At 40.6% G+C, this 20,315-nt stretch overlaps 1 protein-coding gene across 1 annotated transcript in view; it reads right to left on the reverse strand.

Annotated features, from left to right (window-relative positions):
• Positions 1-1,334: 1,334 nt before the first annotated feature.
• The window catches only part of sptlc2b (serine palmitoyltransferase, long chain base subunit 2b), a 43,225-nt gene continuing 24,244 nt past the window's right edge, over positions 1,335-20,315 (reverse strand). Inside the window, exons 8-12 of the mRNA XM_088325261.1 lie at positions 19,402-19,621; positions 17,879-18,005; positions 12,093-12,228; positions 11,891-12,020; positions 1,335-6,116 (exon numbers count right to left, since the gene is read on the reverse strand). Of these exons, the coding sequence (XP_088181387.1) occupies positions 6,003-6,116; positions 11,891-12,020; positions 12,093-12,228; positions 17,879-18,005; positions 19,402-19,621 (727 nt within the window). The 3' untranslated portion in view covers positions 1,335-6,002. The remainder of the gene's footprint in view (positions 6,117-11,890; positions 12,021-12,092; positions 12,229-17,878; positions 18,006-19,401; positions 19,622-20,315) is intronic.

Genomic DNA, 20,315 nt, shown 5'->3' on the forward strand with positions numbered 1-20,315 from the left:
ATATAATTACCTAATGCATGCATCATTTTATTTATTTTACATAAAAAAGTGATTCTGGTGTAGTTTGTTTGTAGTTGTTATATAAACAGATTTAATTCACATATTAAACATTTATGTAATTAAAAAAGTAAAAACTAGTACAGTGGAACCTCGGTTCTCGACCATAATCCGTTCCAGAACCCTGTTCTAAAACCAATTTGTTCGATCACCGAAAATCGTTTTTGCCATTAAAAGTAATGTAAAATCATTTTAATCCGTTCCAAATCCTTGAAGGGTTACCATGAACGTAAACATGAAGCTAACCCAGGCTAATCGTACGTTCGCGTTATCGTAATCTTTCGTACGGAAGATTACGATAACACGAACGTGTAAAAAAAAAAAAAAAAAGGATTATGAATAGGATTTCTTACCTTTGTGGTGGACGGTGGGGAGAGAAAAATCATCAAAAGTTTTTCGACCTCTTCCAAAACTTGCGGCAGTTGCTTGCTTATAGCGCTAACGTCCTTAGCCGCATCCCTCGATTTCACAGCCTCCTTATTCTTTACTATCGTACTGATAGTAGATTTAGCCATGCTGTATTCACTAGCAAGATCGGAAATTCGTACACCTCTTTCATACTTAGCTATTATGTCTTTCTTAAAGGCAATAGTTGGACGAACAACTTGTTTTTTTTTCACCTGTCCTGCTTGCACCGACCTTCTTCAGAGGTATAATTAGGGGCTAAAACACCCGTACGCCGCTCAGCATCACACCCTAGCGTACCGGCGTTCGAACTCCGATTTTTTGACCGAATAGCGAAGCAAGAATTTCTAGAAATTTTTGTCCGAATTGAGAGGCGTTCGAAAACCGAGGTTCCACTGTAACTGTTTAAATCCAAGCTTGTAGCACACCTATACTCTATAGCTTAGGAATGATTTCTATTTCATGTTGACAATTTCTGTGATTTATTTGTTAATCCAACATCTATTGCAGTCTGGTCATCCTGGAAGGGGGATTACCTCATGTGCGGTCCATTCTCAAGGTTTCTTCATTTTCCTCATGCTGAGGTTTTTGAGCTTTTCCTTGCCCTCATGTAGGTTTTAGATCAAGCGATGGTGGAATAATAGTCTGAGGTCTGTGCAGCCCTTTCAGACTCCTTGTGATTAAGGGCGTCACAAATAAACTTGACTTGACCGAGGTTTTTGAGTTTTTCCTTGCCCTCATGTAGGTTTTAGATCAGGGGATGCTGTCATAATAGTCTGTAATCGATCCAGCCCTTTGAGACTCTTTGTGATAAAGGTTCAAACAAATAAACATGACTTGACAGTTCTCTCAATGCAACCCATTCAACAAAATCGGTACAAAGAAGTGATTTAATCTTTTAAGAACAGCGACATCAACAGACATCATGGCTTTACAATCCGCACAGAATAAAACTCAAATCACATACAATTTCAGTAGGGTGCGTAACAGACAAAGAGGTCAGCTCACGTGGGGGAGGTTCATCGGCGTACAGAGGTGCCTCAGCTTTCCTACCTCGACCAAAATTTGAGGAAAAACTTGCCTTGGGTTAAGACTGAATTTACCTTTTGGAACGGCCTAGTGAGACTTTCACTATTTATGATGATCCGAAAGAGAAAATTGCGGGTACTAGTAGCAAAAAGGATGTAGAAAGTGTTAAAAAGGAAAACCAGTGTCTGTAACTATAGAGGTATTGCTCTACTTGTGCATTTTATGGTGTCCGGAAGAGTTAAGAAGACAAAAACGCAAGGCTAGATTGAATAGTGACAGATAAAAGTGTCTAAAAGTAAGAGAGCAGAATAAAACACGTTAAAAACTGGTATCTGTATCATTAGAAGAACATTGTTAGACTTATGGTGTCTGGAAGAGTTAAGAAGACACAAATGCAAGGCTCGAGTGAGAACTGACCGAGCTGTTAAAAAAGTGCTTAAACCCAACGAGAGGTTTATTGACTAAGCACGGAGATGCATTGAGTTGCGATTAAAATGCAGTAAAGTTCCACTTATACATTGTTATTGTTGTTCGGACGAGATAAAAAGACGCAAACGCAAGGCTACATGAAGTGAGAAATGATTGGAACTGACAGAATTCAGTCTGGAAGAGTAAAAAAGACCCAAACGCAAAGCTACATAGAGCCAGAACAGATCGAAAACTGACCGTGCTGTTAATAAAGTGCCTAAAAGTGGACAGGATGTTTATTGTAATTATGAATTGCAGTAGAGAGCAGAATGAAGCAAGTACATTATTAAATTCATGATTACACGTCACTATAAAAATATGAGTCAATTGTATAAAAACATTAGTACAAAAGTATTTTTTAACTTATAAATCAGTATAATATACATCGATATGTTTAGGACTAAATACATAATCCTTCTTGAAAGAAAGTGGACCTTTCATCCGGGCCAGAACCGATTAACGAGTTTACCATTATTTCTTATGGGATAAATGTATTCATATTTCGACCAAATCAGAACTCAACCTGGAAAGTTCAAAACCTGAGGCACCACTGTATAGAAAACTCACTTCATTTCCAACTATTCTGCAGAGACCGGCGCTTGAATTGACCTTTGGCTAAGCCCCGCCCTCAAATGCGAGGAGCCAATCACAGTGCGCGTAGCAAACCCAAGAGATTTGCACATTCCGAGTTCCCTCGTTTGTAGAAAGGCATTGCAGTTTGTCATTTTTTTCTTAAATTTTAAACTTTGAATAGTCAAAGGATGTGCAAGGAGTATATGCAAATCTAATAGGATGTATCGAGAAGCTTGGGGATGGCGTGTATTTTTTACCCTTTCCAATGATGACTATTTTTGCACCAAATGCATATTGCACAAACCCTTACGATACCAAACTGTATGTAACATCCTACATGCCGACATTTCTTGTGTAAATTTGGTGTAAATTATAACTATAACCTTATCCGCCTTGTTTTATAACCTTATCTTCTCTGTTCCTTTATCATCTTGTTTTTTTTTACCTCACTGTGAATGTGTGAAACTGGAGTGTCATGCCCAATTTCATTGTCACAATATGTTAACCCCTTTTGTAACAATGACAATAAAGGTATATTCTATTCTATTCTATTTATATCGAGACGAGTGTTCGCTTCGGATAAAGCTATGTGGCCGTCCACAGCACCAACTCAACGTGGGTAAAGTTCTTAAGTATATGTATATCTGTTCTAAGGTAAGTCAACATAGTATTTGAGGCAACATATTCTTACTTTACTTGATCGAAATCTCAAGTTTTCACACGGTTAGCTAACGTTAGCTTTGGACTGCGTTCTGCATAACGTCACTTTGTTTCCCTATTTTACAACTTGCGTCAAGTTATGAATCCTGGTCCGAGTGAGTGAAGGGGGCGGGGCTTAGCCGTGGCTCAATTGGAATGCCGCAATTAGTCTCAGGAGACAAAAAGTCACAAAAGAGTCGTGTATATTCCAGTGACTACATCATGTGTGCATCGGCGATGCATGTCAGTAGCGTGATCCCCGATGTCGGATATTTGGTGACGCTGCCTCGGAAATAATTCCTTTAAAAAAAAAAAAAAAAAAAAAGCCGAAAAGACGAGATAAAGTCAATAAATAGAACTGTATATCGGATAAGTGAGGGACGTATCGTCATACATACAGTGCGCATTTTTAGAGGACGAAAACACGCGAGTGTAAACAAATCTGCAAAATAGATCTACAAAAGAAGCGTACAAAATATTTTTTCTTACTGGAATTTTTGAAGGTAGACAATATTATATATAGAGATGTATATCTATACATACGTACTTTTTAGATATCTTTATAAACATTTGCTTTGGTTATAGGGGAGGAAGTGATTTTTGCAGACGAGGTGATCAGAATGTGATGAAAATATCGTATTTACACAAATCGGTACACGAATGTTGACTGCTACTATCTTAATTAAGACTTTGTGCACGAGTAATATCCGCCGCGGTTATTATTGCACGATTAATAGTGAACACATTCGTTTTGTTGGTGGGAAAACAAAAGAAAAAAATGGAATTTCTTGGTTGCGGGGGGAAACTTTCAATAGCAGGCTGACAAAACGGTTCAAGAACTCTGAAGGCACCTTGAATAATATGTATATATTATATATATAAGTCTACACACCCCTGTTCTAATAGCAATTCTCTGTTCATTAAAAATGCAATGCCAATATTTTACCTCTTATTGACTGTAATGACTTAATTCCCCGATTTATCAGTGTTTCCTTGCATTTCAACCAACCTAAACCAAAAACAAGTTTTTGTTGTTTGTATACCATAGTCCAATTATGTTTTAGTAGACCATTGTGCCTTTAAAGAGACAGTGTGTGATAATTCCCCACGAGAGGTTGTTGTAGTTTAGAATGTACCTGAAACGTGCGCGATGGAAAAAGAAGCACCACAGAAGACAGAAGGATACCAAAATCGGGGGAAAAAAAAGACCGGGATTGTGGATACGGCTGCAGCAACTGAAAAGAGCGAATAGGAGGAGTTGGTCAGAGCTGGTGTGATGCGCTAATGCGGAAAACTGCAAAATGGGCCGGGATAAAGACTTCAAGAGCAGGCGTTATTTAGCAGGACCCGCTAACAACAATATTCACCAGCCCAACCTGCAGCCAAGTGGCTAACATGAGTGGTTAGAGAAGGAAACAGTGGGGGAAAGTAAAAGCTGCCTGAATCAAAAAACACAGACGTTTTTTTGTGGAAGGCGAACAACAAAGCAGGAGCAGCTAACAATAAAATAGGCGTGAGCCATAAACTGCAGCCGAGTGGCTAACATGAGTGGCTAGAGAAGAAAACGGTGGACAAAACACAGTTGACGGAATCAAATTCAGGTGTGTGCAGTGAGGGGTGATAACCGCTAAAAACACCACTACACAAGCGAGCTTCTCAAAATGGCACACATGTCAGCATCTTCAACTGTGTCAAATAATGACCTACAGTGTATTTCTTTACTTAAAAATCATGTTTTTGAGAAAGTTTAAGTGTTTTTCCTTTTTGTTAGAATCAATAATCTTTTAATAAACTCATTTAGTGCTATAACGTATAAATATATTTTCAGAATTATTGTCCCGGAGTACCAAAATGTAAAAATACTTTTTTTGTGTATGTTTCATTTTAAGAAACTATTATGAAGGGTTTGGCATAGCTCATCAGTAAATATCATGCCTTTGGAATTATTTCAGCATGATAAATCACCATTAGCGAGCACTAGGAGTGGCTTTGATAAGATCTTTGTCTACACATTAAGGGATCCCACACTTCCTAATGTCGATTCCTGTATCCAGCAATTGAGGTGTGTAAGCAGCCCCATACGGCATGTAGGCGTAGTTAGAGTAGCGAAGATATGGATAAGTACAGACTTTTACTACTTCAACAGAGCTTTTTTTTATCTAAAAAGATGTCCTTTCGTCATCGTTGTGGTGGAGAGGGATGATGTTTCGTGCACGTCTGCAGGAACGCCATGGTGACCGAAATCGAGTCACCGGAAACATTGGGTGCAGAAAATTTCTTGCAACATTCATGCATAAATTCAGTGTTCGCTAGACAATGGCAAAATCTAGAAACAATGAAAGATCAGGGTTCAACCTTTCTTTTGATATCTCCCATGCCAAAAAAGCTACAGACTTAAATTTTCTGTAAGTATTCAAAAATGAATCCAGATAGCAAAAATTGGTTGACGACTCATTTGAAGGAAACATCTGGCATTTTGAATGAGTTAATGGTACTCCAAGTATTTTTGAATCTCTAGGGGTAGCCATGTCATACACACTGTGCCTTTAATGTCGGAAAACTATTTTAAAAATCATAAAATCTACCTGGCATCCGATCAGGGGTGTGCATACCTTTCGATATCCTTCGCATAGTTTCTGCTAATGAGGTTGGACGTGTGGTGAGAAGAGGTAACGCGATGGAAGCGGTGCATAATTCAGAGTGGAAGGCCGATCGCGCATTCGCGAGCGTGTACGCGGATGGATTCCGGAGCGGGAGAAAATTTGGTGATCTCAGTTTCGCAGCTGGCTTTCTTCAGACGTCCACCTGACGGCAGGACGAGAACTTCGGCGTCTGGAGTATTTCAGCTGCAGCAGGTCGCCCACTTCGTTCATGGCCTCCAGTACCTGGCGGGACATCACACGGAAAAACACGACTGAAATATAATTCTTGCCTTGGCGACCTCCCGTCTCCATAACTGTATTGTACTACTCCGGGGTTTTATACAGCAAGAGGCAAGTTAAATTCAAGAGTTTTAAAGACTTTGTTAGGCCTTTTGAGATCAAGTTTAACATCAGGTTGACAGAAATTGAAGCAAAACCAAAAAAAAAAACCACAAATATTTCTTGCATACGATATTTACCCGGCACAGCAAACGTTCTTTGGACACCCAATTCTCAATAAATAGACTATTTCCAGGCATGGTCCGAAGGGATCATGTACATTGTGGGTGGACCTAAGACACGCGTTCGACTGAAAGCGCATCGCCATTTTGATAGTTCCGTTATTGTGGTCACGTCATGTTGCCAACAAAGTAAAATAAATCTTACTACATCTTTTCAGTTCAAACCAAAATAAATCTTCTTAATGTGTTCACATTTTTAAGACTTTCAAAAATTGGTTTTAAGACCTTATTTTAGGGTAATATCTAATATATAAGTCTTTAAAGGCATATATAATGCCTTTAAAGACTTTAAGGATCGGCGGGAGATCTGCAGCCAGGTGGCTAACGTGAGTGACTTGAGAAGGAAACTGTAAAGTGGGCTTAAACGTATTTGCTCAAGGTGAGTATTTCTAATCAGTTTGATGTTCCTTTTGGCGTCTCCTAGTCTTCCTGTCTTTGTTTAAAGGTGTTAGTACTTTTCCAAAGGGGAGTGGTCTTTTGTCTTTGTCTCAACATACCAGTACTTTTCCATGTCTTGTGATTTCAATAAAACACAGAGGCAGACGGAGGGTGACCGAGAGTGAGTAAGAGAGTATGGAAAGAGCGAGTTGCTTGTCCTCTCTGCTTGCCTCCCCGGCTCGAGCAGGTTAAAAAAACGTAAGTCTTTGCCTGATATTTTTCTACCGTTAGCCAATTTATAGGTTTCCCACACGACAGTGGTCCTTTTTAGACCCCACATAAACACTGGAAATGAAATTAAATGATCTGCATTTATATAGCGCTTTTCAAGTCAAGACTACCCAAAGCGCTTTACAGTGTGCTTCACATTTTCCCAATAACGGCCGTGCAGCCATGTAAGGCGCTAACCTGCTTATTGGGGGCATTAGGGGTTCAGTGTCTTACCCAAGGACACTTCGACATGTAACACGGAGGAGCCGGGATTCGAACTGCGATCTCTTGATCCCAAGACGAGCGCTCTACCACTTGGAAAACACGTGGAAAATGGATGGCCAGCCGCTTAAGGCGACCGACTGTTAAGAACGAAGCAGTAGCAGCCCACGGAAGTGGTTAGAAAAGGAAACAGGATAAAAAAGTGAAAGATGCCAAAATCATGGGACTCAGTTCAGCAGTGCGAGGCTATTGACAGAGAGGGACCTAAAAGTAGCAGCTAACAGTAGCGACGAGGCATAGCCTACTGCCAAGCGGCTAACCTGAGTGGCTAGAGAAGAAAATTGTAGAAAATGTTTTAAATATGGATAAATGATGTGATTTAGCGACATTTGCTAGTCTGGTCTCCAGAAACCCAGCATCAAAAAACCTGAAGCTGGTACAAAATGCTGCAGCGAGACTTTTAACTAAGACAAGGAAGTTACTGGCTCCTCGTCAGTACATGTATGTCTGTTTTCTTAATATTGTTGGTATTTCATTGGGATGAAATGATCTATTTGTTCTCTTTGCCAGTGCTAGTATTGAACACTGCTGGTGTTACTATGCAATGTTATCAGTTTGTTAGCTGAAGTAACACAGTTGTCTTTCAGTTGCTAAGCTACAGGGTTGGGTAGGGTTACTTTAACTGGATTACTTTCAATTACTTTTAGATTACTTCAATACCAAATATGCTAATAAAAGACCCAAAAAACTAAATATGAATAAAATGACAAAAATTTTGTGCAGGCAAGCTGTTTGGATTTATTTTCATTTTGTTTCTGTCGCATTTCATGTTCGTTTTGCCGGAGATCAAAGAGATCAAAGCCAGGAGAGAAAGCTAACCACGTGTTGTGAGTCATCATTTTATCCATATTTAGTTTCTTTCGTCTTTTATTAGCATATTTGGTATTGGAGTACTCCAAAAGTAATTGAAAGTAATCAAGTTAAAGTAATCCTACCCAACCCTGCTAAGCTATTATTGAGTTGCCTACAAGTCGTCCCCCAGGAAATGTCTTAAGTTTTGTATATATGAGATAAGGAATGGGATTTCGTTTGTTTTCTTCGTCCCGCTCCCTTTCAGATCTTCTCTTATGCATCAAAGTGATATTTACGTGCGCACACAATGAATAAAACCCCCTGAAACGAATAACCCAATTGAAAGAACAGGTGTACTTTGCCAACAACAGAGAAGTTCACGCGCCTTTTTTCTGCACCTGGAAACCATTTGCCTTGACCTTTTTTCCCCTCCCGCTTTCCACAGTGCCAAAGACGGAATAGGCGGTTCCTCCGAGCGCTCTGCGAAAGCTCGGGGATGCCCCGTAAACTCGACTTTAAAGGAAGGTGTTGACGCGAGCGCCGGTAAGACGAATGGAGTGCGTTTAGGAAGACGCAGCGGGTCTTGTGAAAGCTTGGCTGTGATACAAACTAGGAGAAAATAAAAACCAGATCGGGCTTTTTACTCACTCAATAATCAACCAGGCGCATTTTGTTGGGTAAAAACAAAATAAAACAACAAAACAACAGTGTCACTGTAACACTCATGTTAAATCAGTGGTTCTCAAAGAGTGGGCGCGCCTTTATAACAAGAAATCGGAAGTAAAAACGGACTGCACCTCAGACCAATTGATCAGGGATGCGCTCTCCCACCAAGAAGCATTGACTAATGGCCGACCAGGGTTTTTATAAGTGAGGGTTATGGATTTGGAACATGGAACAGACACTCAGAACTCTCATTACAAAGCAAAAAGGAGAAGTCCCTGTACACAGCTGATTCTTCAAGGCTGTCTGATAAGATCAGGCCAGTGCTGAGAAGTACACTGATTCAGCAAGTAAATATCTATCCATCTACGCTGGTCATATGCCTCGAGAGGGGTGACCGACAGCAAGACAAACACATACAAAAACAAAGAAAATAAAAAAGGGCAAAAAATGGCAAAAAACACACAAAAATTTCTGGACCATGGCCAACCCAAATACCCAAACAAGTTAAGCACCAAGGGACCCAAGTCGGCCATGCCTTCGTCCCTCCAGATGAAACGGGACACGAGAAAGCGGCCATGTCACTCGGGTCAGGGTGACAAAACACACTCTTTTGTTCAACAGCAGGGCCCGACAGCTTTCACTGGTTTACCCCTGCCGCATCATACAGAACGCATCCAAACATACCACTATCCTTTTACAATCATTCCTATCACCAACAAGAGCTCTAGCTTCCATTATATTTCGACCTATTTCCTGCAGTGCACTCATAAGACTGTCCATCCACGTCAATGGCGGCCTTCCTCTTGGTCTCCTTCCATTTACTTCTGCTCTGTAGATCCTCTTCAACATTCTCTCCTCATCCATCCTCTCCATGTGTCCAAACCAACAGAGTACTCTCTTATCCACACGCTTGCTCAGTTCCACTCCTACTCCAGTTCTGTCTTTCACAATTTCATTTCTCAATCTATCCAATCTTGTCACTCCAGACATACTCCTCAAACACTTCATTTCAAAAACATATATTTCCTTCTCAAATCTGCGTTCAGACTCTGCACCCTACAACACAGTCGGCACAATCACACTCTCATACGGTCCCCTCTTAACATCCATTCTCATACTCTTGTTGCTCAACACTCTCCTCAGAGCACCCAAAACCTTGCTTCCTCGATGAAGCAAGTAAATACTTCATTCAAATATGTGGATAAATATGATGTGCATTTATAAAACTAAATGAATTTTCTGATTAAATAATATAATTTTTCCCGTGTCACCAGATTCAGTGTTTGTACGAGCGCTTGAAATACGGGAAAATTCTTAAATTGTAATGATGTGTTTTTAAGGTCAGGGAAGTGCTTGAATTTTGGGCAAAGTGCTTGAAGATTCATGAAATTCTTGCCATGTTTCTTGGCAGTCTGACTTGACAGCATGGGCTTAAACACCCCTCTTTTTTTTAAACTCTAGGCTTAAATATGATGAACAACTGCTGGATACAGAAAAAGAGGAAAACAAAACTAAAATGTGAACAAAGCATTGTCGGAAATACTCCATTGCGTTGAAATGTTGAAGTGTCCTTGGGCAAGACACTGAATCCCTAATGCCCCCAATGAGCAGGTAGGCGCCTTGCATGGCTGACTCCCGATTGGTGTGTGAGTGTGTGTGTGCGAATGGGTAAGTGTGAAGCACATTGTAAAGCACTTTGGGAGCTCTTCATTGACTTGAAAAGCGCTATATAAATGCAGACCATTTACCATTTAAAAGTAATATACCGTATTTTCCGCACTATAGGGCACACCGGGTTAAAGGGCGCACCCCCAAAAAATAGTTTTTGGTCCTATATCTTCCATACATAAGGCGCACCGGATTATAAGGCGCTACAATGGGAACATGGCCAAAACAGTCAGATAGTTCAGTCCAACGTATTACCCCCTTAACATTCCCAAAGCTTGCAAAGAAGCAAATACGTGTCGTAGACACGTGCGGATGCGGTGTCCGTACGATGGTTACTTAAATGCGTCATTTCAAATATCATTCGGAAGGTTAAAGTCTTGGAATTCAAGAAATGCCAACCATTCCTTAGTTTCTATTTTCTTTTTCACTCGCAACTTTACTGTGCATATGACAATAAACACGTGGAATTGAGTTTAATTCACTCAACTCATCACAGCAACATTAAGATCGTTCTAAAACAAGATACCGGGAAAATATTAAGCCGCATAACTCATTTAAGTTCTCACATTCAGTAATGATACGCAATCATGGTCTTCTTACAACCGTGAGTGTAGTAAATCCAGGAGAGTAAAATATTTACAAATACAGACTAATGAAACATGTTTCTTTATAGCGTACTTTAGCAAGCTTGCTATTCAGTCATCTTTTTCGGCCAATTGCAGGGTTTGTTTTGGCCCTCTAGCGTATCCGAGGCTCCGAATAACTTCAGCCAATAGCGATCGATGTAACGGATGATTGACACATCTTTTTCGGCCAATTGCAGGGTTTGTTTTGGCCCTCTAGCCAATCCGAGGCTCCGAATAACTTTAGCCAATAGCGATCGAATCAAATGATGATTGACACATTGGTTAGCCAATGAAACGCCGGTATATAAATCCCAGCATACACCGCGGACCACATCGCCTACGAGGAAAAATCTAGTCGGCGGCTGCTTGCCTTTGTTGCGAGACCTTGCGACTTAATATTGATCCATATATAAGGCGCACTGTATTATAAGGCGCATGGTCAGCTTTTGAAAAAAATTAAGACTTTTAGGTGCGCCTTATAGTGCGGAAAATACGGTAACTGGAAGACTCATGTGATAGTGACAACATACACACTGACCTAGTTTCAACAGTTTCCCATGTGCAATTGCACCTTCACTCCACTAGGGGAGCAGTGGCGCACTCTTGGCAGAGTGTTTTGTTCACATCTACCTTCCATATAGCACAGAGCATTCATCTTTTTTTTCTATTTTAAATGTCGCACGTTTTGGCAGATCCTTTCAAAGCAGATCAAATACAATTTATTTGTAAATACTTTGAGAGTACTGCATAAAAAACATTCATTGCATTATAAAACAAAAACATCCCCTCCATTATCCCCGCCCAACAACCTTACCGTGTCCAGCATCTCCCTGGTGTGCGCTGCAGAAATGCAGAAGCGCGCCCGGGATTCGATGATGGGCGTTGCCGGGAAACCCACCACCACTGTACCGATGTTTCGCCGCAACATCTCCCGACCAAACGCCCTAAATTTTAAAAAAAAAAGAGGAAGTTATCACTCAAACAGGAACAATATGGGAAATATGTAACCCACTAACCCGATCTTGGCGGGCATGTAGAGCATGACGGGCACGACGGGCGAATCGTTGTTGCCGTAGATGATGACGCCCATCTCGCGGAGCTTCCTGCGGAAGTAGGTGATGTTCTCCTTGAGCTGGCGGAGGCGGTCTGCACCTGAATAGAACAAAGGAAAAATATTCAGTTTGACGAATAGAATCGTTCACGGGTATGAGTAAGTTCATTCCCTACTGAGATGTTAAGGATCTATCAATTGTGGCGAGCCAAAACCTGCAGCCAGGTGGCTAAGGTGAGTGACTAGAGAAGGAAACACTGGAAAACTGGTGGAAAATGCATGGCCAGCTGCTAAAGGCGACCGACAATAAAGGACGAAGCAGTAGCAGCCCACAGAAGTGGTTAGAAAAGGAAACAAGAAAAATAAAGAGAATAAAAAGTGGAAGATGCCAAAATCATGGGAGTCAGTTCAGCAGTGATAGGTGATTGACACTGAGGGACTAAGCAGTAGCAGTTAACAGTAGCGACAAAGCATAGTCTGCTGCCAAGTGGCTGACACAAGTGGCTAGAGAAGGAAACTTGAAAACAAAGCAGAAGAGGCCTGAATGACAACACTGAGGCTCAGCTGTGTGCGGTAAGTGATTACCAATTACATTACTGACTAGCAGCAAGCCATAGACTGCAGCCAAGTGGCTAACATGATTGGCTAGAGAAGGAAACTTAAAACAAAGCAAAAGAGACCTGAATGACAACACTGAGGCTCAGCTGTGTGACTCACAGTTACAATAATGACTAGCAGCAAGCCCTCGACTGCAGCAGAGTGGCTAACCCGAGTGGCTAGAGAAGGAAATTGTAGAAAATGTTTTGAATATGCCTAAATCATGTCATTTAGCGACATTTGCTTGCCTGGCCTGCTGTGAAAGGCAACTGACACTGAAGGACTAAGCAGTAGCGGCCAAGAGTAACTCTAGTGGCAAGAGGCGAGCCATTTTTATAGCTTGCCACTCCTTGCACATTTGATCTCTGCACTATTGTTACTTACAGTGTTATTACTTACAGTGTTATTGTTTACAAAATAATGGTACTGTGTACCTGACTTGTTAACCTGACTGCCCATCTTGCACATCTGGTTAGCGTCTCTTCTTGCACTATCGGCACTATGGTAAATAACACAATACAGCTTTATTTATATCTGTACACTGAAGGACACTGAGGGAAACTGTGGGAGTCAGATCCATCGACTTTTCGTTCTGTATACACGTGTACTAGAATGACAATAAAGTAGATCTGAATCTGAATCTGAATCTGATAACCTGCAGCCAAGTCGCCAACATGAGTGGCTAGAGATGGAAACATTGAAATAAAGCAGAAGATGCCTGAATCATGGGATTCAGCAACATTCGCTAGCATGAGCAGCTGACACTGAGGGACCAAGCAGTAGCAGCTAACCATAATGGCTAGCAGCGATCCATAGCCTACAGCCAAGTCGCCAAAATGAGTGGCTAGAGAAGTAAACATTGAAATAAAGCAAAAGATGCCTGAATCATGGGACTCAGCAACGTCCGCTTGCATGAGCAGCTGTGGAAGACACAATATGACAATGCAGTAGCAGATGACAAAAAAAATAGCGGTTAGCAGTGAGCGATATCCTGCAGCCAAGTGTCAAATAAGAGTGGCTAGAGAAGGAAACAGAGGGGAAAAAAAGCAGAAGATGCCTAAATGACAAGCATCAGACTCAGCTGTGTGCTGTAAGTGAATAACAATAACAATAGTGGATAGCAGAAAAGCCAAGTAGCTTACATGAGTGGCTAAAGAAGAAAACAGTGGGGAAAAAGTTGAATATGCCAAAATCATGGGGTTCAGGATTATTTGCTTACTGGACTGGCTGTTGAAGGCAAGTGACATTTAAGGACAACGCAGTAGCAGCTGACAAAGACAATAGCGGCTACTGTTGAGGATAGCCTGCAACTAAGGGGCTTACAAAAAACGGCTAAAGAAGGAAACAGAGGGGAGAAAAACAAAAGATGCCTGAATGCTGAGATTCGGGATCAGCTGTGTGTGGTAAGTGTCCGTTAAGTTCTAAAAGCAGCACTGGGACGAGCTAACTTTATGCTTATTATTTGAGTCAAGAGTGTTTTTTCTCTCCTTTTCCTTCTCTAGCCACTCATGCTGGCGACTTGGCTGTGTGTTATTACACGACTAAGATTTGCTGTCTAACACAAGCCGGTGCTTAGAAAAACATTGAGAAAAATAATCCAAGATTTAGGGCCTTGTTTGTGGTTGTGTCCCACTGTGTACTCTTCAGAGCATGCCATGCTGCTACGTACCCGGCGTGAAGTCCAAAGGCTAAGAAACATCTGACAACAATAAACCCAAGCCCGTTTTACCACCTCACAAGGTTAAATGGGAAAAACGTGTTGCCGCGAAAAAGAAAAAACGGCGACTCGACTTTTTTTACAGACGCTGTGACCGGTTCGGGATGAAATAAGACACTAAATCAATAATTCGTGGCAATAAATTCGGAGGACATGAGAGGGGCCACTAACAGGAAATGAACTGACTTACAAGGACATCTAGTGGTTAAATATGACATTGCAGTTCTAAAGCACGGAGCAGAGGTGGGCAAATGAGTTGCAGGCCCGGTGGACAGTGGTGGGCCGCAAGGGCCTTCAAGGGCTTCTATCCTGGGCTTGAAAGTATTTCAAGCATCTGATGTTGATTATATTTTATCCATGAATTCTTATTAATAAATTCCAAAATGTCAGTCAGCTTTCTTTTATTGCTTTCCCACTTGCAGGGTTCTTACACTTTTTCACGGCCAAATTCAAGCACTTTTCAAACAATTTCAAGGCTAATTGTTCCAGTACCTTTAGAGCACAGGTGTCAAACAGGCGGCCCGCGGGCCAGATCAGGCCCGCTAAGGGATTGAATCCGGCCCGCGAGACAACGCTCCGAGAAGAGCAAGAGAAAAACAAGCTGCAGGTTGAAATATGTCCACTTGATGTTGCCAAAGCAAGGTACCTCGAACAAACGCTGCACTTGTATTTCTCTTTCTCTAATCTCTCTTTCTTTCTTTCTCTCTTCCTCCATTTTTCTCTCGCTCTATCTCTTTCTCTTTCACTCTGTCTCTTTTTTTCTTTCTTTGTTCCTTTTTGTCTCTTTCTCTCTGTCTTTTTACCTTCTTTTGCTCTCTCATCATTTTTTCCTTTACTCTCTTTTTCACTCTCTCTTGCTTTCCCCTTCTGTCTTTCCCCTTTCTCTCTTTCTTTCCTTCTTTCTTCTCTCCTCTTTTCTCTATTTCAATTTGGATTTCATTCTTTCTCTTTCTTTCCCCCTCTCTCACTATTTCTGTTTTTATCTCTCGTTTCTCACGCTCTCTCTCTCTGTTTCTCTTTCTCTATTTCTTTTTGTCCCACCCTCTCTACCTTTCTCTCCCTTTCTTTGTCTCTTTTTTTTCTTTTTCTAATCTTCTGAACTGGCCCCCGAGAGAATGTTTGTTCTATCGTGTGGCCCCTGAGTTAAAATGAGTTTGACACCCCTGCTTTAGAGGAAGAAATCCAGCGCCGATTAAATGTTTTTTTTTTGTGGTAGACTTTGCAGACTAAAATAAAGTTGCTATCTTGCTGCTAGCACATACTTTGTGGTATTTTGAGCTGTTCCTATCTATGATCTTTTTCTGACAGTGGGCTGCAAAAAATGGTAAATGATCTGCATTTATATAACGCTTTTCAAGTCAATGAAGACCTCCCAAAGCGCTTTACACTTACCCATTCACACACACACTCACACACTAATAAACAACAATCATAAGTAAATAAGGAAATGATTGAAGCAAGGAAATCTAAGGGTATGACAATACTGATTGAAAAATCAGTTTTAATCTAGATATGCCGTCTCCTCTTCCTTCTGCATCCACCCACTACTCCACTTGACCAGCTCAAGATACATTATACCAACGGTAAATACAAAATAGTTTCTAATGTTATCCAATCGTTTGCACATATACGTCACTGAGTCGTACCTGCTATGTGATATTTTGTTTATGTATGTGTTTATTATCGCTTTATACGAGGAATTGCGATTATGAATAGGGGAGCAATTGGCTGAGGTTGACTGGTATGGCAAATATTGTTGATTTTCAAAAAAACTATTTGTATTTTTGGCCATCTTAACATATTTTTTGCACATTCCTTTTAGGCAAATAGAAAAAAATGACAAAAACTGGAGATGTGTCTTGATAGAACAGCAGCAATGGTATGCATTTAGGAATAAAAAAACAGGCAGAACTGCAGAAGTAGATGATATATTTCTTTTTTTAGTTTATATATAACGCATTTAATAGAATTGAATGCAAAGTAATAAACCAAATTTGATAATAAGTATTGGGAACTCCAAATGCAATACGGCTAGGTTTTTATTACATTAAATTTGATAAAAATAGCGAGTAAAGTAAAAATGTACCTATTTGAATGCAAAGGGGCACTGGGGACACGGGTGGCACCAAATCAACACATTTTCTTTGGCAGTATTTTTTTAAAACTATGTAATATTACAGTAATCCCTCGGTTATTGTGATTCAATAAAGGCAGACCACCCGTGAAACTCGGCATAATAGGAACCTGTATTTATTTACTTAATTACTACTCAAGAAGAAAACCAATTTACAGTAACATATACAAGTCTTTATTATTATCAATTTTTCACAAATAACTTCTTATCTGTAAAATAATGATTTCAAAAGTAATTTTGATGTTTTAGCGCACACCTTAGAAACCAAAGACCCGACCCACTCCACTTTACATGATACTTTACCGCCATCATGTGGCCGTTATGGAAAACTGCATTTACCTGTACTACAGAAATCAAACATTTTTGAAAAAAAAGGGAGCCACAAGAGAGTGCCGAAGACCTGCATGAAGCCCCTGAGCAGGTTTAGCGAGTGGAGAGGTCCGACTTCCTCCGTTTAGCCAATCAGAAAGCACGATGAAAATCCGCAAAGCAGTGAACCAGCAAAGTAGCAAAGAGTATCATTATATTTTTAACATTTGTTTGGCGGGCCGGATGTGGCCTAAGGGTTGTAGTTTTCCCACCCATGGCTTAGAGCACATGTGACAAACAGGCGGCCCCGCAGGCCCGATCAGGCCCACCAATGGTTTAAATCCGGCTCGCAAGAAAACAGTGAGAGAAGCGCAAGAGGAAAATGAGCTGTAGTTTTAAATATTTCTACCAGATGTCACCAAAGCCAGTTAATACTTGCAAAATAATTGTGGTAGTATTTCTCAATTTCTCTCTTACTCAATTATTTTTTATTTATTTCTCCCTCTTTATTTCTCCTGTTCACTCTCTCTTTTTTCTCTTTCCTCTATTTCTCTCTCACTCTCTAACTTTCTTTTTCTCTGTCTTGCTCTCTTTCTATTTTCTCTCTCTAATTTACACTTTAATTCTCTTTCTTTCTATTTTTCTTTCTTTCTCACCCTCTTTCTTTCCTTTTTTGACCCCTCTCACACCTCACTTTGTCTCTTTTTCTTTCTGTCATTTCACTTCTCTTATTCTTTTTATCTTTCTCTTTTATCACTTTCCCCCTTCTTCTCCATTCATATCTCTATTCCGCTCTCTTTTTCTCTCACTGTTACTCTGTCTCCCTTGTTCTCCCTATCTGTTTATCACTCTCTCTTTTCCTCCCTCTCTTTCTCTGTCTTTTTCTCCCCCTCTCTCTCTCTTAAACTTACGAGTCCGGCCCCCGTGAGATTTATATAGCATTTGTGGCCCCCAGATAAAACGAGTATGACACCCCTGGCTTGGAGGGACCTACCCAGCGTGGTGCCATCTTCTCCCATGATGACCTTCATGGAGGTGATTATTTGCTGGGCCACTGGCGGTGGCATGGAAGTGGCGTAGATGGCGCTGTGAGAGTTTTGCCGGAGATACTCGATCAGCTCCTGAAAACACAGCAAGCACTGTTAAGGTATATTCCGCACTATAACGGCCAAAAAAAAAGTCTTTTGTCATACTTTTTCCATATAACGGACGACTGGACTATAAGGCACATGGGATTAAAATTATAGCAAGAGATCCCATGAATAATCATAAAAACACAACGAGGGAAACAAGTTTTTGGTGTATCTGGTGATGAATCGGACTTTGCGTTTGTTTATATCTTTCAGGACAATTTTCATTTTTCTCCATTCTATAACATTAGTTCCTGGCACTGTGAGTAAAAATAGAGTGATCTGAATCTTAAGTATGAAATAAATCTTGATTTGTGTGCATGCTTGTATTTGACTTATAGGCTCCAAAACAACCGATTCTTGAGAAAATGGTCACAGTTGCACTTTAGGCCTCTGCGAGGTTCTTCAGCTATGTTTTGTGTCACTGCAACCCATATAAATACCAACGAAATCGATAAACATCTGCTTTGTGTGGTCAGCTTTTGTGCAGTCTTGACTGCCTTCAGGAGGCCAAATAGGGTACTGCAGCTCCCGACCACTGGCCACTTTGAGCAACTTGCTTGTAATGAGAGAAAATCAAATGCCTTCTCGTATGTCATCTGTATCCCTGGTTGTTTAGTGGTTAGGTTTAAGCGCAAATTGGGTCCGGTGACCCTTGTTTTGCGATTTTGTTTACCGAAGTATTTCGATGGATCAATCGTTACACAAATACGGTAGTACACACACACACACATGTCTAAATATTCTACACATTTCCAACATTAGATAGATAGATACTTTATTCATCCCCACATTTCCAGCAGCATCCCTTTGCTGAGAACAATACAATAATAAAGCAAAAGGAATACAATATACAAATACCCAATGTGACGTGCTAATACCCACTGTAGCGTGTTGTATAGAGTATTTAAATAGTGCTTCATAAAATACACACTGTAATAAAAGTACAGTAATATGCAATGTAGAGGGTGTGTTTTAATGTGGGCCTTTACTCCGCCAGGTGGAGTTAAAGAGCCTCATGGCATAAGGAAGAAAAGATCTCTTCAGTCTGTCCGTGGTACAAATCTTTCAGATTATTCAGCGTATTTTGCGGTATATAAATCCACCAGGTTATCAGGCGCAACTTGAAATTTCCGGCCAATTTCCAGACTGAGATCATTTCTTCCTCATGCCATGAGGCTCTTTAACTCCACCCGGGGGAGTAAAAGCCCACATGAAACCCCATCCCCACATTTGCATATTACCCTATTTTTATTACAGGGTGAATTTCCCTGCGGGGATGAATAAAGTATCTATCTATCCATCTATCTATCTATCTATCTATCTATCTCAATTTGGGGTATTTAGGTGCGCCGTATAATCCGGAAAAAACAGATTCCGAGCTGACCTTTTTCCCGCCGATGTAACCGCCGGCGCCGCCGAAGCTTTTGGTGAAGGTGCCCATCATGACGTCCACGTCGGTGGGGTCCAGGCCGAAGTAGTCCACCACCCCTTTGCCGCGGGGCCCCAGGGCCCCGATGCTGTGGGCCTCGTCCAGGTAAACATAGGCTTTGTAGCGCTTTTTCAGGGCGATCACCTCCGGAAGGCGCACGATGGAGCCTTCCATACTGGGAGGGCGACATTCAAATTTAGAAAAAGGGCAAAAAACTGTAAAACTGTGTACCTTTTAGAAAATGAGTAGGATGAGTAGAAATGAAGTGGAATCATTCGGAATCAACTTAATGTTTTAAATGAAATGACTATTAATGAATGAATGAATATTGACAAAATCAGTCAGCAAGACCAAAACCATTGAAGTCTACTGGAAAAACTAAAGAGCGAAGAATAAGCACTGAAAAGTACAGCAAAAAATACTAAAAACTACAGTGAGTACTGATATTTACTTAAAAGTATAAAAAAATAACTGAAAAGTCACAAAAGTAAGATCATGTAAAATACTGCAAAGCCCTAAAAAAACGCATATCATTAGAAAAAAGTATGGAAATGAATTGTAAAAACACACTCAAAAGGTACCGAGAAGTGGGAAAAGACTCAAAAAGTACAGAGAAAGTTTGAAAAAGTGGGAGAAGTATTGAAAAATCAATATTAGAGTATTAAAAAGTGTTGGCAAAGAAGGGAAGTACGGAAAGTACTGAAGAGAAGTACTAGAAAGTATTGAAAAAAAGTACTTAAAAATTGCTCAAAAGTACTCCGAAATACGAAAAAGCCCTAAAATGGGCTGAAAAGTAATAAAAAATGGATAGGTCTGAAAAGTACAATATGTACTAAAAAGTATGAACAAACTGAAAATCACAACATGTA

This window comes from Urocampus carinirostris, chromosome 20 (assembly GCF_059441175.1).
Source record: "Urocampus carinirostris isolate Australia breed hairy pipefish chromosome 20, RoL_Ucar_1.0, whole genome shotgun sequence".
Lineage (NCBI taxonomy): Eukaryota > Metazoa > Chordata > Actinopteri > Syngnathiformes > Syngnathidae > Urocampus > Urocampus carinirostris.